The sequence below is a fragment of the Polypterus senegalus genome, chromosome 3 (assembly GCF_016835505.1).
Source record: "Polypterus senegalus isolate Bchr_013 chromosome 3, ASM1683550v1, whole genome shotgun sequence".
Classification (NCBI taxonomy): domain Eukaryota; kingdom Metazoa; phylum Chordata; class Cladistia; order Polypteriformes; family Polypteridae; genus Polypterus; species Polypterus senegalus.
This window is the reverse complement of record NC_053156.1, coordinates 254,246,987-254,272,414: the sequence shown is the minus strand read 5'-3', so window position 1 is coordinate 254,272,414 and position 25,428 is coordinate 254,246,987. Positions and strand designations below refer to the sequence as shown.

General features: G+C 36.4%; 1 protein-coding gene across 1 annotated transcript in view; it reads left to right on the top strand.

Moving 5' to 3' along the window:
- Positions 1–542: 542 nt before the first annotated feature.
- nbas (NBAS subunit of NRZ tethering complex) overlaps positions 543–25,428 on the top strand; it is a 418,366-nt gene continuing 393,480 nt past the window's right edge. Inside the window, exons 1-6 of the mRNA XM_039748931.1 lie at positions 543–658; positions 2,217–2,268; positions 2,676–2,712; positions 3,549–3,626; positions 12,998–13,045; positions 15,971–16,014. Coding sequence (XP_039604865.1) covers positions 566–658; positions 2,217–2,268; positions 2,676–2,712; positions 3,549–3,626; positions 12,998–13,045; positions 15,971–16,014 — 352 coding nt within the window. The 5' untranslated portion in view covers positions 543–565. The remainder of the gene's footprint in view (positions 659–2,216; positions 2,269–2,675; positions 2,713–3,548; positions 3,627–12,997; positions 13,046–15,970; positions 16,015–25,428) is intronic.

The window sequence follows — 25,428 nt, the reverse complement described above, 5'->3', positions numbered from 1 at the left end:
ATACCTGCCTAATCCTGCTGTGGTATATATACAGTATAAGTTTTTTTTTTAATTTATTATTATTATTTTAATCTGAAGAGTGGTCTGTTGCTTATTATATTATTTTGTTTTTTAAATTAAAAAACTTTGTAAAACGTCATGTTTTACACAATCAGCGTTTGTATATTTTAAATTTGATCTTACCAACGCACTAACGCAGATGACTGAAAAATAAACTTCTAAAACAAAGGGGTCTAAAGTTGTCTAAGACCTTTTCAAAGTAAATAGCTATATCTACACCTGTATATCTAGCTATAATATATAATTTTCCTTTTTGACTGCTTTGGATAAATTCTTGCTGATATTTGACATGTAAGTAAAATGCAATCATTGTGAGAGCTAACGATAAACGATGAGTCTTCATGAGCCGACTGTATTAGGCTCCCGCAGCTTTGATCACGTCCTCCATTCATTTGTCATATGGCAACGCCCCGGTCTCCCAAACGCTCTGCGGATTTTGTTCTCTAGGAGTAAATTGAGCCTTTTTACTTGCCGTAGTTTAGTTTGTATAGCTTGTGCTGGAGAAATGGCAGGGAATAACAGTACAGAACTTGAAGAGGAGAATATCCTCTATGATTTACTCATAAACACAGAATGGCCCGCTGAGACTGAAACTCAGGTCGGTAGTTAACCAATAAGGAGTTTTGATTCCCCCTTTCCCAAATCATTACTTTCAGAAATCATTGAATTTCTGTCGATCTGACCGGTTGTTTGGCAGGTGAAGGCTGAAGAGGAAAGCCACGTAGCAAATATGAAACTTGCTAGAGTAAGATGTATACTTTGAGCAAAGAACACAGTTTTGTAAGTTTTTGAAAGCATTCATAACAGAGAGAATGTGCAGTAGTGTACCTTGTAAAAGCTATGATGTGGACCGTGGGTACAAACGTGTATTACGTTGTCGCTCGTGCTCAGCACAGTTCAGGTTCAGATAACATGCTTATCAGTATGGGATGTAGGCGAATGCTCGGAGGGTTGTCCCCTCCAAAACAAACTATCTGTTACACTGCAAAGGATATGGGTTATATTAGAATTGTATCTGTAACCTACTATATGAGACTTGGGCATATTTCTTCAGTAAGCTGCAGCTTGGGCATTGATTTTTTTATTTTTGTGAGTGACATTGCTTCACGCTCTAGCAATGTATGCGAAACTTACGTCAAAAAAGAGCAAATCATATCTGACAGTCAGTTTCCTGGCCCAACCTAATTCTAAAATCTTCAGACTTAAATAAGTGAGTAACTTCAAAGTAAATAACATTACAATTTAGATACAGTAGAATTTTTCTCCACGGGAATTCACATTACTATGAATTAATCATTTTTGCTTGTGGTTATTATAAATTCAGTACAAAGGGTGGTAGGGGATCTGCTTGCCTTCTTTGTTTATTAGTCAATTACCTGATAATAGTAAGCCTAATAAAAAATCTATTATGGACATTTTGGTATTCATTGTCATTTTGAAATTAATATGTATGTAATAATTTAAAGAGTTCGGTTATTGTGTTTTAGAGCTGATCTTAATACAAGTCTGATGTAAAATTCAATTCTAAGTCCTTCATAAATGTTAATTTATTTAGTTTTTTAGCATTCAGGTTTTGTCATGGTTAGTGGGTTAAGAGTCTTTTTTTTACTTTCTTGTTGCCTGATATTTATTTTCAGGACTGTTTCTGTTTTCTCACAGAGAAACAGGAACTTTCAGCAGGTGTAAAGGAGCTATTGGTCCTTAGCTTCTGGGATCAGTACCTTACTGTAGAAACTAAATCTTTTGCTTGCTTTAGTTTTTAAAGAAGTGGATAGTTGTATATTTGAAAGTGATAAGATAAAGTAACTTGCTAACGGTCATGAGATGAGTTAACAACAAGTTTTGAACCTGCAACCTTTGACACTATTAATCACAATATCAAAACATTGCTATATATGTGAATGTTTGGCATTGCAGATTTCGGTACTTGTGTACTAAATGGACAGCATGACAAAGGAAAAGAGAAGTATTTTGACAAATTCATAACATATTTATTGGGATAAAAAAATAGAGAGAAATTTACAGAAATTGGAATATTATAGAAATACTTGGGTGCCATCCGTTTAGTACACAAGTAACCTGATTTCTAAGTTAGTGAATCGGAGGCAAAAGTTTATTATCATGATCTAAGTTTTATTTCATATTTTTTCTTGCAGTTAAAGGGACACAGAGAGAAAAGTTCATCAATAATTACAAAAGCATTCACAGGTTAGTAAGCAGAAGCCCCTTTACTGCATTCTTTTTCTAGAAATGTTTCCTATTTTCTGAATGGCACTTGAACCATCATATTGTTAATACAAACTATAGCAGTGACATTTATCATTTTTGTTAACTGGCATTTCTGAAGTGAACATATAGATTTGTCACATTTTACATAGGTTTGTATTGCAAAAGTGGCTTATATAGCTTGAGTTATTTATAGTAACTGAATATTTTGTAGATTGCTTTTTTATAAAATGCTGCAAAAGCCTTACAGTTCATCTTGAGTGGGCAGATGCACCATTTTCTTTGATAAAATACAGTAATACTAAAATTAATAATCTTTTTAATCTTCATAAGAAGAAGAACAAAACCTGAATTACAGTTTCTTCATGTGTCCCTTTTCTTTAATGTAGGTCCATTAAAGTTTATATTGCATTTTCTCTGGTACAGGTATGTTGATGTATTTTATTTATCTGGTACTCTGTTGAACTTCAAAACCATAGTTAACCCAAAAGCACTACATGGCCCGTCAAAACTAAGAGTAGCATCAACTGTGAACTTAATAATGATATTTGCATTCAATTGTTAGATACAATTCTGTATGTGCCCATAATAATGAAAAAGAAATGTCAGTGAATAATACATTTGTAAATATTTTCATTTATGCATTGAATTGTTAGGAATGAAAAACTAAATAGATACTTAAATAATCTCATGAACCTTCACATTTTGTATTCTAAAGTTACGATTATGCTCCTGCACACATTTTGCATATTTTTGATTTTGTAAAGGAGTTTAGCATTCTAGGAAACTCAGAAGTTTGCATTGTATTTTTTTTGGTTGAGCAGTAGTGCCTTTCATTTGTTTTCCTCATTATGTTTATTCTAGACAATACGTAGTGCATGTTAGAAACAGTACTTTTTCTTGCATATGTTATCTTACCCACAGTGTAAGAAATTTGCATTGCCTAGTGTTAGCAAATAAATATTACACTAACAATTTGATCAGTATTGACTTCTTCAGTAAAAGACATTACAGATATTAAAATATGTATTTTTAGAAGGTATCATATGACTCTTAATTAGAAATGACTTATTGTACCTAATTTTTAAATGTTTTCCAGTGTAAGGTATACAGGGCTACTTTACTGTTTTTATCTTTAAATTTGTTTTTACTACATGACATTCTGAAATCCTTTTATTTCAATTTTTATGTAATTTTTTATTAAATTGTCATTTTATTCTATGTAACACCTCCCATTTTAATAATTTTGTTTCTTTTTTCAGTCCTGCCAGCTCCTCATTGCCACCTAAACTTGCACAGCTTATCAGTAAGCAAACTAACTGGCATTTGGTTCTAGCAAGGTAATGCAATTAACAGGATAGGTGATTTAAATGAGCTTGTTTTTATTTAGAGAATTTTTCATAGGTTTTGAATCTGAATAATATCTAAACTAATCTAATGTAACAATGGTAGTATTACACTAGTACTTTGTCTAATTAAACATAGTTGAATGGTTACGGATGAACTAAAACTTTATGTAACTACATAAACCTACAAAGTTTGATTTAATTTGCTCTTGTGGAAAATAAAATATTATGACAAGGTAAAGTTGCAAGAAAGATAATAAATTTTTGCAAAAGCTGTTGGTCTTACCACATAATTCTCAAGGAATATGTACATATTGCTTGTAATTAATTATTTTTATTTATTATTTGGCTAATGCCTTTATCCAATTTGACTTAAAACATTTGAGGAATACAATTGGTTACATTTCTTTTGTTTTTCAAGTTGGAGTACGGGCAGGTTTAGTTACTTGCTCATGGTCAAACAGCAGTGGGATTTGAATCCACAGCCTAAGATTTTGAAGTCCAAAGCCTTAACCACTATACCAAATTTGATGCCATGTGGGAGAATTTGTAGAATTTTGTTTTTTAATTTAACATTATATAGTATTTTGTATTGATCAAGAAAATCCTTTTTAAATAAATTTAAATTACAGAGTGTAATGAAATAACATGGAAAAGCTCGAGGGAAGAGAATGCTTTTTATAACCACTGTATGCTTATGACTGTTTTGTCTTATGATGCCAACATGTTCAATATTCTTTCTTCTTTCAGACCTAAATTCCCTGTACCTTTTTTCTAGTTTTGACAAAGAGTCCCTTACCTTATATTTGTAGAAGATTGATGCCTGAGATTTAATGTCATGTTTGTTAAATTTCCATCTCTGAATATTAAGTATGGTCAGATAAGCTTTAAACAGAATTCAGTTACTGCAAAGCTTTTCACAAAATGGTCTAGTAATTTGTTCATAATTTTCATGTTGACTGGTTGTCAAATATTTTGTTGATTGAAGAATTACACTTTTTTGTAATTCTACTTAAAATGTCCCTTCACCTTGCCTTCACTACTGTCACTATTTGCCATCACTACTTTCTTTTATTTTATTGTTTACAGACTGCATTGCCTTATATACTCAAAAGTAGTTCTCTTGTGGGTACAATATTGTTTTTTATTTAATGCTACAATTTGGGTTAAAAAGTCTTAGTTTGGTTGAAAACTGAATAGTGATTTTGCATCTTAGCAAAATGGATCTATTCCATATTTGTCATGATTTCGTAGATTTTTCTGGCTTTGCTAAACTAAAGAAAGTAATTTAGGAAGACTCATAAACTGTAAGTCTGCGGTGGGCTGGTGCCCTGCCCAGGGATTTGTTCCTGCCTTGTGCCCTGTGCTGGCTGGGATTGGCTACAGCAGACCCCGTGACCCTGTGTTAGGATATAGCGGGTTGGATAATGACTGACTGACAAACTGTAAGTGGTTTCATTTGGCAGGGTTGACATGCCAGTACAGAAAGAAAGCCACTGACAGGGAGCAGTAAGCTTTATTATGTAAAGATACGAGGTGTCCCAGAAAGTCATTGGACAATTGCACCAGTTGCGGGAATGAGTTGTTACTTGTGAGAAAAAAAGCCATCTGTCCAAGTTAAACTCCGTGTCTTACCCAAGTAGGAGTGAAGCTATAAAGGGTTTATTAGAGAAAGAGATACTTCCTTGCAATAGGACATGTTCCCAAGGTAGGATAAATAGGACCTTGTTTCTCATAGGGTAGGGTGCCAGTCATAAACCTCCAGGCATTAGATGGCAGTAAAGTCTCCAATTAGAAAGTAATTATAGAACTGGGTGCCTTTTGGCCAGACAGCCCAGAAACTACCTTTGAGACATCACCCATTTACACAAGAATGCTGTGGTTCACTGGAAGGAGTTTCATTGTGGTGACAAAGATGGGCTACCCTCACACCTGAGGCTCTGAATGTGGGGGCTAACAGTGCCACATATCTGGAATAAATTGAATCTAGAGTTGGAGTAATGGCTAACCAGTGCGCCACCCTTAATGACAGACAGAACAAAATTTATGCCTAGACTGTTGTTTATTTTTAGCATATCTGTACTTTGTACTTTATCCTTTACTAGCAAAATACCCGCGCTTCGCAGCGGCGAAGTAGTGTGTTAAAGAAGTAATGAAAAAGAAAAGGAAACATTTTAATAATGTAACATGATTGACATTGTCATTGTCATGAGTGTTGCTGTCATATATATATATATATATATATATATATATATATATATATATATATACACACACACACATATATATATACATATGCACACATATATATAGTATATATATATACACATATATATCCACATATATATATATTAGGGGTGGGACTCGATTAAAAAAAATAATCTAATTAATTAGAGGCTTTGTAATTAATTAATCTTGATTCATCGCATGTAATCACACACGTAAATTTGCCCCAAAGCGCAAATGTTTTTTTTTAATTTAAAAGGGTTTTAGTGGGCGACAGAATCAAATAATAGACATGGACATGAATATTGTAAACTCAAGCTCTTTTAATTTCTGGAAAAAAAATGCATTTAAACTGCATTTCAATCAAAATCAGAATCATCATCCGTGGCTAAAATTGGGCAGACTTCAAAATAAAGTGGTATTCTAAGTACTTTAAGTACATGTTCAGAATGGTATTGTCTTTAAGTAATAATAAGAAAAATTTCAACATAAAGTGCAGTTTTTCATCTTAAAAAAATAAGGCAGAAATATGAAAGTTAATTTGACCAGCTTCACCTTGAGTAACCTTAGCCAAAATTATTTTGTACATTAGGCTAAAACAGTGTGATCATTGAACATTTTGTAATTAGATGTAATTAAAATTACTAACGGTCATGGAAGTCCAATGATCCCCAATAAGAGCCACAAAGTCCGCTTTCTGTAATGCATCTAATTTTGCTTGCTTTTCAGTGTCATAAAGCTGTTGAATTTTACTTAAAATAGTCTCTCGGCACGGCAGTTGAAAAGTTGGATCACCTGATGCTAACTGTAGCACATTTTCTAACCCCCTATCTTCCACCACTGTTAGTGGTCTACAGTCCAAAGCAATCCATTTTGTGAGAGAATTTGTAAGTTTGACTGATGTTGACTTACTAATTTTGGTCCTGAAGCCAGTCATTTCATCAGTTTTGGGCTGCCGACACCTTTTGTTGGTACTAATCAGCATGCTATATTTTTTATATTTGGTGTGTAGTTTCAGAGATGGACAGGCTATATTAGGATACTTTGTTACAATGCAAAATGTAAGCTTTTAAATGTATATAAAAGGGGCAAAATGTATTATTTCTTTTATAGTGTTATTTTGCCTTTTGTTTTCAAAAAGCTTGTTTCAGTTTTAGTCTTATACTTTGTTGCTCAACGTATTATACACCTTTAAGGATTTCATAGAAATTTTTTAACCTGCATTTTGTTAGAAGCAAAATGTTCTTCTTTTAATGTCTAGCTAAGGTATAATCTAAGATTGGTTTGTGCGTTGTGCTTACCGCTAGACCAAAATTACCATAGAAATCGCTAAAGAAATTACACTAGCTTTTTTGCTAGTAGTAATACCACAAAGATAGGGTAAGCAGAAATCTAAGCAATATTATATGTTCTGAAAAATAATTGAATGGATACAACAAATTATCAAAATATATAATTTCACTCTATGTGTCTTATCTCTTATAAATATTTCTCTTCTGGTTCGTCCTGCTTCAACCTCAAAACCAGTCCCACCCACACGCAGCCGACACGGCATTTCGCTGCCTGCTTCTCCTCTTCAAAACCGGTCCCACCCACACGCAGCCGACATGGCATTTCTTGATTCCTGCGGTGCCTCTTCAAAACCGGTCCCGCCGACATGGCATTTCTCTGCCTGCGTCTCCTCTATAAAACCGGTCCCGCCCACACGTAGATGACACAGCATTTCGCTGCCTGTGTCTCCTCTTTAAAACTGGTCCCGCCCACACGCACGCGACACGGCATTTCTCGATTCCTATTTGTTCTCTTCCAAACCCTTCCCCACGCTGCCTGCGGCCTCCCATACAAGAGTGTAGATACAGTGGTCAGTGATGATCCTAATGATCAACTAATGTACCCACAGGAGTTTTTACACACCCTCAAACCAACTGGCAAGCCTCCCCATATCCTTCATCTAAAGGTAGGAGCCGTAGTTATGCTCCTCCGAAATATTATGCCATCAAAAGGTCTTTGCAACGGAACAAGACTCATCGTTACCCGAATGCATACACATATTATTGAGTGCAAACTGATCGCTATCCAAAATTCTGAAACAATCTTCATTCCCAGAATCTCTCTCCTTCCTTCCGACACCAATCTCCCTTTTAAATTTAAACACATACCATTCCCACCCAGACTTGCCTTCTCCATGACTATCAACAAGTCCCAAGGACAAACGTTTGCAAAGATTTGCGTTAATCTACAGCAACCAGTATTCAGCCACAGTCAGTTGTACGTGGCTTTTTCTAGGGTTAGATCTTTCGACTCATTATCTGTCATCTCCACCAAAACACCTATTCACAACTGCGTCTTTCAAGAAGCATTTCTTTCTTCTTGATTTCTCAATTTCTTTCTCACCGTTTTCCATTCCTATTCTTACACCCCTGTATGCTACGGCGGGCGTCGGCTAGTTTATAATAAAGGAAGAACAAACTTTGCATAGGAAAAATGATATATATAAACGTCTATGCGTGGATGTGTGTGTGTCTGTCCTGCCCGGAAGTGGGAGGTGGAGTTGGGGTATGGGCTCCGCCTCCGAGGAAACAGACAACTCACTTAGCCTCTAATAGCACAAGCGAGGTCAGCAGAAACGAAACCTCCGAAGAAAGACAACGTTGCTTAGCTGCTAACATTGGCAAACCGGTATCCCTTTTACTTTTCCTTCCCCCTGCTAATGTACAAGCAAGCAAGTTGGCAAATGATATCCTCTTAGGATGACAATAGTTTCTAGGACCCCGGGCTTTTTGCAGCACAGGCTTACACAGCTAGTTGTATATAAGGTGTGATGTGTTGAGTAAAAGGGCAGCTTCAGAGAGAGCGTCTCGCCTGTTGCAAAGCCCAACCGGGAAAAGCAGGTGAGACGCTAGCGTAGAAGAGCATCGGGCTTATTGGTTTTCAGAATGCTTCCAGCAACGTTTTAACCTTTGGTTTTAAGGATTGTTTTTGTTTCTATTTATTGATTTTAGAACCTCCACATTTTATTGGATTATTTATTTAATTACTCTTTTTGAAAGACTTTGGGAATCACTGCACCTATTTAATTGCACACTTTGTTTTTGTTTTGATTGTTTTAAATAAAAGCACTTTTCACATTTTATATCATCCCTTGCTCAAATGTTATTGCCTCACTGTCTAGCTCATCGGTGACATTACCGACGGTGTTGGGTTCAAGGGCTCCCGAACAGTGAATGGGAGCATGGAGCTGAAACCGCATCGTCAAAAGAATTTTCCCATTAACTAATTTAGTTTCCATGTCTAATTATCCCTTGTATCTTATAGAAGAACGTTACAAGCCCAACAAAGAAATAATAATGTTTAACAAGTGCCAAAAAACCTAAAGATACAGAGTAAAATATCTATGAAACATGAATAAAACTGACAAATGAACAATCAGAAATACATGCAAAATAACAATTGAGAAAGCAGTGTGAACCGACTAAATGAACTGATCAGTCCTAGAATTATACAACGATCATTTGCAGAGAATATGTCATAAAGCGTAAACAGACATAGCATCAGGAGGAAATGAGCGAAGTGTCACTGGATTCCTGACTGTTTCCAGCGATGTGAAGTGTAGGTGTGGCTGATGCATTTCGAGGAAGAACCTTTTCTTCAGGAAACAGCTAACTGATATTGACCTTAAAAATATAATAAAACACTAGAATAGATAAATACTTTATTAATCCCAAGGGGAAATTCACATACTCCAGCAGCAGCATACATAAAGAACACTATTAAATTAAAGAGTGATAAAAATGCAGGTATAACTGACAATAACTTTGTATAATGTTAATGTTTACCCCCCAGGTGGAATTGAAGTGTCGCACAGTGTGGGGGAGGAACAATCTCCTCAGTCTGTCAGTGGAGCAGGACAGTGACAGTAGTCTGTCGCTGAAGCTGCTCCTGTGTCTGGAGATGATACTGTTTAGTGAATGCAGTGGATTCTCCATGATTGACAGGAGCCTGCTCAGTGCCCGTCACTCTGCCACGGATGTCAAACTGTCCAGCTCCGTGCCTACAATAGACTACACTAAACAATTAAAGAGAATACAATATTTGTATCAAACAACATAAACCAAAGACAGTGAACTACATATATATGAGGACAGGTGTTGACAACAGTATATCCATCAGCAATCAATTTATACCAAAAACGAAAGCAGTATGAACAACAGACATAGGAATCATAAATTAATAAATCCGATTTATAGGCACTAAAGGAAGACACTACTTAAGAAGAGGTAAGCTTACCTCATCAATATACTGTATAAATAAATTGATACTGAAAGAGTCTTGACTGAGTGGCTTGTATTTAGCTGAATGGAAAGCCAAACAGAATGCAAACTCAGTAAAGTAGAACTAGAAAGTCAGAAAATTGATGCTGAGGCTTTCTATGCCCTGATGGTTGTAGTAAGTTTTGGCAAGCGGAATTGCTTCATGTGATATTTGTTTGTCCCATTTCCTACAGTACTGCAGGTTTAAGATAACAAAGCTGTGTTACTTTCAGAGCATGAAGAGCATGTTCCAAGGGTAGGAGGACTGGGACATTGTTTTCCATGTAAGACTGAAGACTAACAGGAAGCTAGTCATAAACATCTGGGTATTATGTGGCAGTATAGTCGCCATTTTGAAAAAATATTATTTTGCATACCTGCATTCTTCTTAAAAATACTATTAAAAAGATCAGTTCATGGTGGCAGTTAATAGTACTAAAATGCTATTGTTTGTTGTACATTGACCTAACTGAACTCACTTTTTAATCTCAGTTTTACTGCGTAGATTTACATCATAAGTTATACAGTATGGGGCAATGTATAGTGCATTTAAATATTAACAGTATTAGTTTTAAATGGTGCTTTCATTTGCAGTTTTTTTGCTACATAATTCATTTGGTACATCCTTAACATACCTAGCTTTACCTTCAAAATGTGTTGCATTTATGTACTGTGAAAATGTTCAGTCTTAATCTTGAAATATACTGTATCAACAGTATTAAAAATACTAGCTGTGCACATATCTTAATTATATGCTTATATTTTTTAAATACCCATTTAAAGACAGTAGAAAGACAATTTACATCTGCATAGTAATTAACGTACTGTATAGGCTGTGAAAAGTAGTTGTACAGAAAACTTTAGCCTTGGACATTAATTGTTTATTGACAAAAGAATTTTGTGTAAAAAAATATATATGAATCAAACAAGAAATGTTCTGGAGAGCAATTTGGAACAGGAAGAAAAACAATGTACCTCGCCTCATCTCATTCTGCCATGAACTTGAAAATTCAGGAGAGCAGTAATTCAGAATTTTTTTAATGATTAATCTGTATAAAGATTTTGGTTCTGTGGTGTATTTGTAGAGTTTCAGCTTTCTGTTTGTATACCACATCTTTGTAACTTTTAACTGATGAAAGACCATTAAATGACATGATTTAACAATATAAGATTTTAAAATAAGCTTTTATTTAAAACTAATGCTTAAGGTTGCTTTTCGTGTCCTACTTATGGTATTTTTCACTTGTTTTATGTACTGTTGGGCACTGCTGGATTGGAAATTTAATTCATGAGTGGTAGGTTCATATAAGAAACATTTATAGACAAATTCTGAAATGGGAATAAGTTGGTTTATTTTTGTATTGAACTAAAGCAAGCAGTGGTAGTAATGGCCTGAAAATCTGAATCTTAAGGGAATGATTGAAGTGCAGTCAAGCAAATGATTGCCTTTTAAAAAGTCTACCATAATGTGAATTTTTACTGCATTCAAATAGAAACAATAAATAGAACTCTATATTCACAATTGTAAAGAGTAATGCTCTCATCTTCATTTTGATTTTGATATTGCATGGTATATTATTTCCTCAACCTGTAGAATAAATCATAGAAAGTAAAAATTGTGATAGTAGTATGTAGCTTATTGAATGCATTGAGAGCACTTTGTAAATGTTACATTTGAGTAAATACATTACACACCAGTGAGTTGGTCAGGCTTTGAAATAGTAAACATAGAAAACCATTATAGACATTGACTGAAATATTTTCAACACCTTCTTGTTTAGGATCTATGGTACAAAAGTGTTTAGTAATACTAAGCTTCATAATCAGCAATTAATGTAGTGTTGTACGTTATATATTATCTATCTGAAAAATCTTCAGTATGTACTGTTTATTTTCAGATTTACTGAGGTTGGTTTTATGCATTTTAGAATGGACAAAGTAATAAATAAAGAAGTAAAAGAGTTAAACGTTATCTCACTTCATAGCAATTTAACTGCTAGGATCGATCACCCATTTGCTCATCCTAACGTACTCAAACACTATGCTTATCTGTTTGTTTTTCCTCCTCCCACCTCTCTCTCTCTCTCTCTCTCTCTGTTTTTTCATGTCTTTCCTTTCTGGTCAGTTTTCCTTCTTTACATTGGGCTCTTGTTTCGACTCATTTCCAGATTCTAGTTATGTTGATGCTTTTACTTCAAGCTGGTTTTAAATTCCATCTTAAGATAGTCCATGCACCCATATGCCTGCAGTACTTTTAGGAAGTTCATATCTCCGGGGCAGTTCACTCGCTGCATGGCCTCCTAAAGGTGCAACTAAATACCTAGTCTCCCAAACTGTGACCATGCAATGTCTTTTTTTCATTTGGGAATTCTTTCTGTCTTCCTCTAGCCCTCCATAGCCAGACTTTCTCTCTGTAAGGACGTTCATGCATTCCTGGCAAATACTATATTCATCTGTCATCTAGCATCCTTGGGAACATTTCTTGCTTTTCTCAGAGATACTTTTCAATCACTTTTCCAGAGCATCTAGTTCAGTAACAGAAATTATGACCCCCGGTGGTGTTCTGCCTTTGGCACTAGAATCCTCCTGTCCAATGGGTTGCTCACTGTTCATAAACAAAAGGAGACTGAACATTTACTTCATTCCCTTTCTTATTGTATATTGAAAATACTTTCACTTTTATTATAGTGTTTTATTATAGTTAATATAGTTTTATTTTAGTATAAGTGTAGATTGATTTGTTTGCTAAATATTAATTAAGAAAACAAATTTTATGATTGTTGAGCCTTATCTCTTGTTTTACAATTCTATCATTTTTTTCCCCTCTAGCAACGGAAAATTGTTGGCAGTTGTTCAGGATTTGTGTGTCGAGATCAGGTATATTAGAACATATCTTGTGTTAATGTGTTTTAAATGCATTTCAAAATATTACAGTTTTGTCTGCTGACTTTTGCTGCAGTTCATTGTGAAGTCACTATATAAGTAGGTAAATTGAAATTATTTGCTTTTATTCCATAACTTTTAAGCATCCTTGTGGAGTTAAAAAAAAAAAAAAAAAGTTTTATAATTACAATTTGTCCCCTAGAAAGGATGTTTCACTTACAATGAAATTGACTTCAGTCTGAACATGAAATAGAAATATACTTACTCATTTGACAGGTCTCTTAAATTGGAGTAAAACTCTTTGAAAAAAATATGACATCAATATTAGTGAGGTTAGTATAGGGCTGCGCCAGCATGTATTGTATCTGCAATGGAAAAAAAAAGGTTAAAGTTTATTTGACCATCTTTCCTTTACAGTGTGGAGATAACCCTTACCCATTGTTAAATGATGTGTCAGGTACCAAAACAACAATAGCAAGACTGTAAGACCAAATTTAGTGAGATTATAAATTTAAACCATTGCTTTATGCATCTTACTACGAGATTAGGAGAAGGCATTTGCATGTTCAAGGGGTGTCTAGATGGTTTGAGCCTTTAACCTGAAAGGGTTATTCTGTGTTGTTGATTGTTTAGTGTACAATCATTACCTCCTGTTATGATATGGAGTGTATGTTTCTTGTTTCAGAACCAAATTAAAATGAATGGTAGTTCCTCAAAATCAAGCATTGTGCTATTGTTGAATTTTTAATGTTAGAGAACAGTATGCCTTTGGAGATTGATTCTTACCGGTGTACCAGATTTAAGACTCTCATTTGCCAGAGCAGCTCTCAAAGGTGACCCAATACTTCTCTGGTCATTGACATTGCCAGTACAAGAAAATGTTGACACATGGAGAAATTGAAATGATAAATTGAACAGTGTGTGAAGTAGCAGATATTAGAATGATTCATTATGGCATAATTCAATCTATTTTTCATGAACAGTTAAACATGAGTAAGATCGGTGCATGCTGAGCTCAGACTACTGACTCCCGAATTGAAGCATTATTGCATCCAGTGTTCTAAGGAGAATCTTGAGAGGAGAATCTTGAGATAAGGAATTTGTACTGAGTGAAATTTAAGAAGCTTTTTATAACTCGAATGAAACTTAGTTTTGCTACTTTGTCTCAGAGTTGAAATGACAACTGAAACATTGGATGCATGGTAATTGTCCAGCACCAAAGAAATTTAAGATCTATACCAGTGCCAACAAGATTATGTGCACAATTATGTACAATGTTCAAGGGTGTTGGCCAGGACTGTCACTCAATTGCCAGTGGGCCAAAGTGGCAACAGGTTTGTTGGTTTGTTTTGCATCTCATTAATGTTTGTAGTATGTTACAGAAAAAAATTAAACAATTAAAATAGAAGTCAATTTAAGTCAATGCAACTCAGTATTCTCCATCAACATTAGTAATTTGTTACTAATGAAGAAAGTGGCTAGAATTAAAAACTGCAGACAGTGGTTCAATGTGAACAGAGTTTGACACCTCTAGCATACACCGTATTCAGTACATGAATTAAAAGACCCTCTGGTACATACTATGATCATTTTCTTTTGTGTTTACGTTAGTCAATCAGAAAAAAGTGTCAAGGAAAGCTGTTGACCATACCCCTTCTGCTTCCATGACAGTACCACCCTCTTGCACAGCACTGGTTACAGATGTTACTCAGGAAAAATAAAAGATGTCACAGCAACACTGGACCCTTTTGACTACTGTCTGCTGTCAAATTTGGGGGATTAGCTCCATGGGACGAATTATGGCAGTGATGATGTCAAGTCAGCTACAGAATAGGGGGTTGACAAGACAAATCATGTTTTATGAGTGGCATAGAACATTATAACAAGTGTATTAGTGTTTTATATTGCAATATAACACTAATTTGATGTTACTGATGTTACTTTTAAAAGGTAAGACTGAAAACTATTTGATCACCCCTTGTACAATTTACTTTAACGTAAACAAACACAATGATTACATGTAATCCAAGGACAAGATGTAACCTATTTTTATTTGGCTGCACTATGATGTTGTTGATTGTTGTCTGATATAGAGAACAATGCATCTCCACTACAATTGACACTCCAGTCCAGTAAATAAAATTTTAGATGCAATTAACAAACTAGGATACCCAAAAGGTAGTCTAACACAAGCAATCTTCTAATCTGTAATTTTTAACTCAGGTAGACTGTAACATGTCTGAGCATTTAAAATGCAATAGCAAGTCACCATTTCATCTTTCTTTCTGGGTAGCAAAGTGGTTAGCACTTCTACCTTACAGCTTCAGATGACTGGATCCATTTGGACCTCTGTTTGAACATATTTTCTTTGAAGTGCTTTTGTCATTAATCTCAGAAATTTGGGGGTTAAACTGATTATCTGAAAATAGCTAAGTGTGGTTGAGTGGAAATGTGTATAATGGTTGTATGTTAGTATTTTAAATTTGAAATAACATTAAACGCTTAACAAATTCAATGGCAAAGTAAAGCAGTAGAAACATAATATCACAGAGAGGACAGATGTAGATGCAGAGATGTTTTGTAGACTGTTTATACTGCATATTTACTGTAGATACATTAACTGTTACAATGTTAGCTGTAAAATTTATTTCATAATTTGTACAGTTTACCTTTTTTCAGTAAAGGATTTACGTGTTTCTGGATTAGCACTGCGCATATAGAAATGTATTTATTATGCGGATTCCTGCTTAGGTTTTTTGTTTTAAGACTTCACTGAAGTTATATATTTTTAATAATTACTTTACCTTTTGATAGAACATATATTTCTATTTTAATTAGCCTTTTTGTAATTTTTCCTTTAAGTACTGCTTAATTAATGATATATTTTTTTGTTTTCTAATCTTTTCATAATTTTTAAAGATCTGCCAGGGACGACTTTGGTTCTGTCATTGGAAAGTGCCAAGGTAAGCTGTTTTTTTAATTTGGCTTGCTAATTCTTTTCAGTTTCGAAAATTGTAATGTTTTTATAAAAAAAAAATCCATTAGTTCTATATCTATGTTTGTTTGACAGTTGCTAATATTGTTAGTTATATTGTACATTATATGCTAAGATCAGAAGTAACTGGAATTCTTTTTCTTGCTTGTTTGTTTTAAATGAGTAGATGGCATGAAATAAGCATGTGGGGTAAAAGTGTGTTGACATACATCTCCAGACAAATGCGTACTGCTAATAAACTTCGCCTCTGACACCAACACTTATGTCATTGTTTTAGTGGCTAATATATTAATAACAACATACAACTACTTTTCTACTTTATAATAAACACAAATGCATTAAATGCCAATCCCTTATATGGTAACAAAATGAGGCAGGCTATACTTTGGTGTGCATTGCATTTAGAAGCATTGATAATATGCAGATATCAGCTCTGCCATATTTTGCAACTGTGTCAACGAAGTATTTAGTGACCTGCCCAAAGGCTAAAGTCATATGGATGGATGTTTCCACAAACAGGTTCAATACAGTTTGCCATTTTTTTATTGCTTAATGAAGTACAGTTTCTTTAGGCCAAATTGCATTAAACATCACAGCTTAGAATTCCTTGCGCATGTGGTGGTTAGTTCAGCTAGCAGACAATCCCAAAGTTTTATGTTTAAGTTGTTTCAACATATGTATTCTGTGTGTTCTTTCCATGTTATTACAGCCTGACCTTTTTACTTCAAAGCCATTCAGTTGTTAACTTGAGGTGTTGCTTTTTGAATTTGGCCAATTCATAGTCAGTATACCTTCTTGGGCAGTGGTTTGCTGCAAAGTGCTCAATTCACTTAATTTTTAAATCTGTATTGCTGTATTTTCTCAGATGGTGACAGTGTCAGAGGGTGTCACAGTTATGCCTATTGATCTGATATAGGCAATATGAGTGTTGCTGTCATATATATATATATATATATATATATATATATATATATATATATACACATACATATACACACACACACACACATATAAACACATACATCTACATACAGTACATATATATACACATATCAACATATATATACATATACACACATACATAGAGTAATCCCTCCTCGATCGCGGGGGTTGCATTCCAGAACTCCCCGCGATAGGTGAAAATCCGCGAAGCAGAAACCATATGTTTGTATGGTTATTTTTATATATTTTAAGCCCTTATAAACTCTCCCACACTGTAAACATTATTAGAGCCCTCTAGACATGAAATAACACCCTTTAGTCAAAAGTTTAAACTGTGCTCCATGACAAGCCAGAGATGACAGTTCTTTCTCACAATTAAAAGAATGCAAACATATCTTCCTCATCAAAGGAATGAGTGTCAGGAGTAGAGAATGTCAGAGAGAGAGAGAAAGCGCGAGAGAAAAGCAATCAAAAAATCAATATGTGCTTTTGGGCTTTTAAGTATGCCGACGCACCGCGATAAAGCGGCATTTTTTAGAGGAGCGTCCGTATCCTCTAGGCAAACAGCCTTTGTGCAAACAGCCCCTCTGCTCACACCCCCTCCGTCAGGCAGAGAGAGTGAGAGAGACAGAGAAAAGCAAACAATCAAGCACCGCGCGGGAAGCATATCATATATCATTGAGGAGTTTTAGTTAATACGTAATACATGCTCTGATTGGGTAGCTTCTAAGCCATTCGCCAATAGCGTCCCTTGTATGAAATCAACTGGGCAAACAAACTGAGGAAGCATGTACCATAAATTAAAAGACCCATTGTCCGCAGAAATCCGCGAACCAGCGAAAAATCCGTGATATATATTTAGATATGCTTACATTTAAAATCCGTGATGGAGTAAAGCCGTGAAAGTCGAAGCGCGATATAGCGAGGGATCAGTGTACACATAAATATACATATATATACACACATACACATACATATATATATATATATATATACACCATCTACGTATATATGTACGTAAGTAGGATTCAGTTAGCGTTGGGAACCCGCGTACCAAATTTCTTGAAGATGGGCCCATAAGTAACAAAGACCGTTGAAAAGTTCAATATGGCAGCTGACAGTGGCATCATACCACCGAAATAAGTACGTACATTGGTTTCGGTTAGCGCAGGGAAGCTGCCTACCAGATTTCGTGAAGATGGGGCCATAAATAAGAAAGTTCAACATGGCGGACGTTGTCGACCGTTATGCATAGAATTTCGAAATGTAACCTGCTTAACTTTTGTAAGTAATCTGTAAGGAATGAGCCTGCGAAATTTCAGCCTTCTACCTACACGGGAAGTTGGAGAATTAGTGATGTTGGAAAGTTCAATTTGGTGGCTGACAGTGGCGTCATACCACCGAAATAAGTACGTACATTGGTTTCGGTTAGCGCAGGGAAGCCGTCTACCAAATTTCGTGAAGATGGAGCCATGAATAAGAAAGTTCAACATGGTGGATGTTGTTGACCATTATGACCGTTACGCGTAGAATTTCGAAATGAAACCTGCTTATGAGTGAGTCAGAGAGGGCTTTGCCTTTTATTAGTATAGATTACAGTTGGTAAGTTAATGTCAATATTAGAGATGTTTGCACACATTAAAGAAATTTCTGGTATGACCCAATCAGAATTTTTATGCAAAAAGGATACAGATTACACTTGTATTAGATTTGGATCACTCACTAAATTAAGTTGAGTAGCCAAGCAAAAAAAAATTAAAATCGAATATGAGGCAAACATCAGAATACAGTCATTTTTAGCTGTAGCATGTCTGCAACCTTAAAAAGAGTTACATTTTTGTTAAATTTGGGAAATCATTACATATATAAATGCTAAATTGGAATCCTTCTCTATTTGTTAAAGAAGATTTTTTCAGCTTTGCAGCATGCATAACCTTCCAAAGTATATCCAAATTAGGAAATGTACATTCCCCTTCACAATTATTGGCACCCTTGATAAAGATGAATAAAAAGGGTTGCAAAAACAAAAAAATCACCTTTTTTACCTTAGTCTTGAACTTAAAAATTCACATGTGAGCGTCAGTAGGCATTGCATCCTAGGAACCAAGTTAGCTGAATTATTGTATAATATTTCAGTAATTGTTTACCACTGTGATGCTGATCTTTCTGATCATAAAATAGGTCATTATGATAGCAATCAATGGGAAGGTTTCATAATTAATTGCAGAAATAAAGTATATGAGGGTTCCTGTAGAGTGTCTCTTTCTCTTGCACAATTTGGCTCAAAAACTAATCAGCACATCATCATCATCTCATAACAGGCTTAAGTTTCAAGTTTGGTATTTTTCTGTCCAGCTGTTTTAGCTCTAGACCGACTTCAAGAAACTGTGACACACACACCCACCCACACACCTGTCATCTAGATATCAATGTTTTTGGTATCAGGGGACCCTAAAACATCAAGATCCGTCAAAAACCAGACATAGAAATTTTTGAAGAATCTATAACTTTCACTCATCCCTCATGGTCAATAGGTTATGGTGAGGGATGGAGCATAGCAAAAAATGAGAGAAATCCAATCTGTAATTGAAGTAAATTTATTCTGAGAAAAAAATAATCCCGTTTCAAGAAATAATTAGTTTTAACAAAACCACATGTGCCACAATTATCGGCACCACTCTGTTTAATGCTTTGTACACCCTTCCCAGAATACATTTACTTCAGTTAAAGATTGTACTGACTTAAAGATATATCCAGAGCTTGTTTCATACAGCATGTAGAATGTGGTACCGAATCATGTCCACCCAGACCCCACTGAAAGGTCTGTTTAATATAATGTTCTTAAGTAGTTTTTTGTTTATTTTGTTGTTTTTTTAAAGGCTTCTTCTTAGATGACGTGGAACTTATGGCAGATTATGGTATCTGTTTTCTTTTAAACATCAATGACAGCTACACAGGATTTTTGTTAATGTGGTGGTGGTGGTGCAAAATGCTACCATAGAAAAATCAGAAAAGAAAAAAGAGAAAAGTAAAGATAAATAAAGATTGCAGGTTCATTGAGGAGTATGATAATTCTTTGCGTATATAGATTACTAATAGTAGAACTAAAATGTAGCTACAAAAAAGTCATATTAAAAAGGTGGGTTCTTAGGAGCTTTTTTAAAACGATCTAGAGTGTACATCTGTAAGTATTCCAGATTTTTGGTGCCCAACAGCAAAAGGTTGCCTCATCAGTTTTAATCTAGGCTCTGAAATAATAAGCAGACTGGTGTTATAAGATACAAGTATACAATTTGGAATATTTGGGGATAGGCACTCCAAAATATAAGAAGGAGCAAGATTATTTAAAGCTTTATATACAGTACCATTAGCAATATTTTAAAGTCAATTCTGAAAGACACGAGTAACTAATGTACCAACACTAAAACTGGTGAGATGTGCTCACATTTGCTGCTTTCTGGATTAAGTGTCTTTCTTCAGTAGGTCAGTCAGAAATGTGTTACATTAATCTAGTTAACTAAAAACAAAAATGTGAATTTCTCAGCATCTTTCAATATTATTAAAGGTCTAACATTTACAATGTTCCTTAAATTGAAAAATGCAGTCTAGCAATATGGTTAATATATTATTTAAAGATTAGGTTAGAGTCCATGATTACACCTAAATGCTTTACTTCAGTCTTGAAATTGAATGCTAAGGGATCAAGTTTATTTCTAACACCCTAATTATATCCGTATTTGCTAATGACTAACATTTCCATTTTTCATTATTTAGCTTGAGGGAATTGCTATTCATCAGTTCAAAAGTATAAGACATGTTGGGTCAGGGTTATTAGGTGCTGTAAAAAGGTATAGATGAGAGTCCTCTGCATACCTCTGGTAGTTCACCTTGTCTTTTGAGATTTGATTAAAAATAGATAGATTGAAAATAACAGCAGCCCCAGAATAGATCCTTTTGGTAGATGACATTGACTTTCTCTCCGCAGACAGACATACTGATAATGGCTGTGCCCAAGAGGTCATTTAAGGGCAGGAGCTGCATGTTTTGAGTGCAAACTGCATGCAAACTCATTAGAAACAGCCTGATCTTGGAGTTTTACCAGGTCCACCCTCATTTTTCTAGTAGGCGGTAAATTACTGGACCTAAACTGAATCTTCAAAGTAGCAACAACAAGTCTGTGGTTAGAATTTACAAACTGGGAACTTCAGTAGACCCTGCTGTTCTGTTAAGTTTCCAGAGTCTGCCCATGAGGATGTGATCAATCTCCTTCACCGCACAACCAGAATTGGAGTACCAAGTCCAACAATGCGGCTTAGGACGCTGGATCTGCAGCCACTGATCTTTTGCAAAGTCAAGGAACATGGTGTCACTTTCATCACAGTCACCAGACCCATGGGGACCAACACAGACCTCATAGCCAGTCCTGTCAGTGCGAGTGGTCACACTCAACTCACCCATGACAAGAGGAAGTGTCACCTCGTGGGCAACTTCCAAGTGAAATTGCAAATAAAATGTGTTCTCCACCAAGACATCATTCACCACAATCTGAGCATACACTTAGGCAGCAGACAAGGCACTCAGGGAGTGCCTTAATCTGAGTATCACAATACGCTTGTTGAAAAGAGTGACAACGGACAGTATCGGAAGCTGATCCGCCACAGCAATAGCTACTCCCTGTATGTGACAGCAATCAGAGAGACCAGACCAGTAAAAGGTGTAACCACCTGCAGAGATCTGGCCAGTCCCAGGTGTATGCACTTCAGAGAGTGCTGCCACTGAAATATGGAGTTTACAAAGCTCATCCAACAGCAGAGGAAGATGATCATCATGCTGGAGAGACAAGATGTTCCATGTGCCTACCTGGATGGGCCCCTTAAAGTAGGACCCGAGTGCTACCATGCAGTGGGCAATGCCTGAGCACCACACCAGTTCCTGTCCCCAACAGACCTGACCCCATTGGCTTTCCAGTGGTTTCAACTCTTTCGGGGCTGAGGCTTCCAAGGGCTTACCCCCATCTCCTTCATAATGCAAGCAGCCTTCATATGAGTGACTGCAGCAGAGCTACTCCCGCGGAGAGCAGAAAGGAGTCTTATTTATCGTTTCAGAGCTGCGTGAAGTTTTTGGCTGGAGTGCCAACCCTTACACCAAACCCCAAGTTTTCCTTGTAAGTGGTCCTAAAACTGCTGGATGCAGTTTAACATCATACCCAGGGAAAAAATATATATTTCAGTGAAGGAATTTAATTTCCTATGAAGAGCATGCTGAGGTAGACTGCTGAGCAGTCATAATACTCAATACAGTAAAGTTCTTTTTCCTTCCTTCCTGCCTCTCAAATGTTTCGCCTACTGACTCTGACTCCCTGAAGTGAGGTAGTGGGCTTTTTTTCAATCAGAAACTGAATAACTGTTTATGGTGTCACCATATTGCCTGTCAGGAGCACTTCCAGGTCATGTGGAAACCAGTATTGTCCTCCCTTTGACAGCTTCCTCTGGCAGTACCCAAGGACTCTGACAGGTTTGCAATTCTGCACTCCATTTCCCTTGCAACCCTGCAGTTTTCCTGATTGGGATCAGCCTTGAGGGACACTGACACTTGCCATTTAGGGGAGTGAATGGTTCCTGGAATCCACTTTCAGCCAGGCCGTTTATTGTAGACCGATCCAAGCCAGTACGAAGATTATAGGACTTCCGGCAAGGTTGTGTCTCCAGTCTTTTAAGCATCCAATCTGGGCAAGAGATTATCTTCCATCCAGGCTGGGATTTCTGTCATTCCTCTCGGGCACTTACAAAGTATGTAGTGGAACTAAAATGCGTCAAGGCAGTGAATCCGGAATAATGCAGGGATATAACAATACTTTGTGTAGCATGTACTACTATGTTCCAGTCCTTTAAAAATTATTAGCTTGGGCCAAATTGTTAATGGTTGCCGGATTAAATGAGGATCTTTAAGGGAAAAATCCAATGTAAAGATAATTTCAGAATCATATTTAAACTTGAAATGGCATTTTGTTCTTGTCAATGGCAATTGTTTTCTCTTTTACAGTGATAAAACATATACTATGTTGGTGTTTTGATAAGACAAGAGTTATTTATTTGTCATTATCTATCCAATGACATGCCAATGCAGTTTTTTAAAAAGTAGCAAAAATAAAAATTCCTTTTTTTATGAAAGGCATTACAGAAGACACTGACATTTCCTTGAAGTTAGAATTTTGCAACCATAATTTATAAATGCTGGTGCAACATATAGTGATGCTGCATCACTGACTTGGATTAGAATCCTATGGCCACTTGTTATCTGTGTGGAGTGGGAAGTTACCCATGTGTCTCTGATTATCCTTCTACATTCCAAATGAATGTATGTTAGCTAAGTCGGTGATTCTGATTTTGTATTGGTGGGTGTATATATGTATGAGGGGGTTCATGTGGTGGACTGGTACCTCATCGAGAGTTTGTTCCTGCTTTGTATTCAATGCTAAAGCTTTACTTATGCTTTGGCTCCCCATGAATGTGAAGTACAGTGGAACCTCGGTTCACGACCATAATTCGTTCCAGAACTTTGGTCGTAAACCGAGTTGGTCGTGAACCGAAGTAGTTTCCCCCATAGGATTGTATGTAAATACAATTAATCTGTTCCAGACCGTATAAACTGTATGTAAATATGTAAAAATATGTAAAGATTAAGCACAAATATAGTTAATTACACCATAGAATCCACAGTGTAATAGTAAACTAATGTAAAAACATTGAATAACACTGACACAAAACACCCAGGCTCCCTAATCAGCTACATGAGCTGGCTCGCTCACGCTCTCTCTCTCTCTCTGTAGCACACACACCACCAAAGCCCCTCCCTCCCTCCCTCCCTACCTACCTCCCTCCCTACCTCAGCTACAGGAGCAGGCTGGCTCACGCGCTCTCTCTCTGTGTAGCGTGAGCGCGTGCACACACACACACACACACACACACACACCTATCCTCCTCCCATCCCTTCCCTGTCAGCTGCCTGTGCTCTCTCTGCGCTTGCGCAAGCGCTCGTGCAGCATATTTTTTTTTAAATGAGTTTTAAGCACAGCAGAAAAATAAGGAACAACAAATCTGAAGCGCTTGCAAAAACCAACTCACATGCAAACAAAAAAGTAAGATTGCAGGAGATCATGCTATTAAACCTAAAGCCTGATCGCTGTAAACAATGTTTCTAAAATGAGTTTTAAGCACAGCAGAAAAAAAAAGGAACAACAAATCCGAAGCGCTTGCAAAAACCAACTAACAAGCAAACAAAAAAGTAACATTGCAACAAATCACACGATGAAGTCCTCCATGTAAACAATTTTTTAATGAGTTTTAAGCACAGGGAAAACCACGAACATTTGAAAAAAAAGACAAATCACAGCATGATCTGAAAAATTAACTTTTGAAAAATCAGTAAAACAAAAACTACTGTACAGTACATACAGTACCACCAAGAAAACTAACCTTGCATGAGTAAATGGGTGGAGAGGAGGTTACAGTTTTGAGGGAGAGTCCGGCTCCGCGATGGAGGGATGTTTTCTTTCAGGCGTTTTCTCTGTTGTGCTTTCTTGTGTTTCTGGTGTTTTTAGCCGTTTAGCTGGTGGATCAGACTTACTGAAATAGCGTTCTAATGTGACTTGCCTTTTCCTACGCATTAAAATTTTTCGGAAATGCGAGACGACATTGTCGTTCATCATGTTTATCACTCTGTTCGTAACCGCTTTGTCAGGGTGGTTCTTTTCAAAAAAATCCTGGCACTCGTTCCATTTTTCCATGATGGCTTTTATCGCATCACTTTTTATAACTGTCCTTTCCTCTTCTTCCCCGGAGGACTGCTCCTTGGTGAGCAACCTAAGCTGCTCCTGCTGGAGTGCAGCGAGTTCCTCCGTCGTCAGCTCCTCCTTGTGATCCAAGATCAGCTCCTCGATGTCCTCATTGTCCACTTTAAGACCCATGCTCTTGCCCATGGATACAATCTCATCCACAACAGGAGGCTCAAAGCTTTCTAAAACCTGTTCAGGAACGCATTCAGGCCAAAGTTTCTTCCAGGCGGAGATCAATGTGCGGTGTGTGACGTCTTCCCAGGCTTTATCAATGAGGCAGATGCAATGAACGATATTAAAATGGTTCTTCCAGAACTCTTTCAGGGTCAAAGACGTCTCCTCGGTCACATTAAAACACCTGGTGAATAGTCCTTTGGTGTACAGTTTCTTGAAATTTGAAATAACCTGCTGGTCCATGGGCTGCAGAAGAGGAGTCGTGTTGGGGGGGAGGAACACGACCTTAATAAATTCGTACTCCTCGACCATATCGTCAACCAAATTTGGAGGGTGTGCCGGTGCATTGTCCATTAGAAGAAGGCATTTTTTAGGGAGGTTATTCTCTTCGAGATATCACTTCACGGCGGGAGTGAAAGCCTCGTGCAGCCA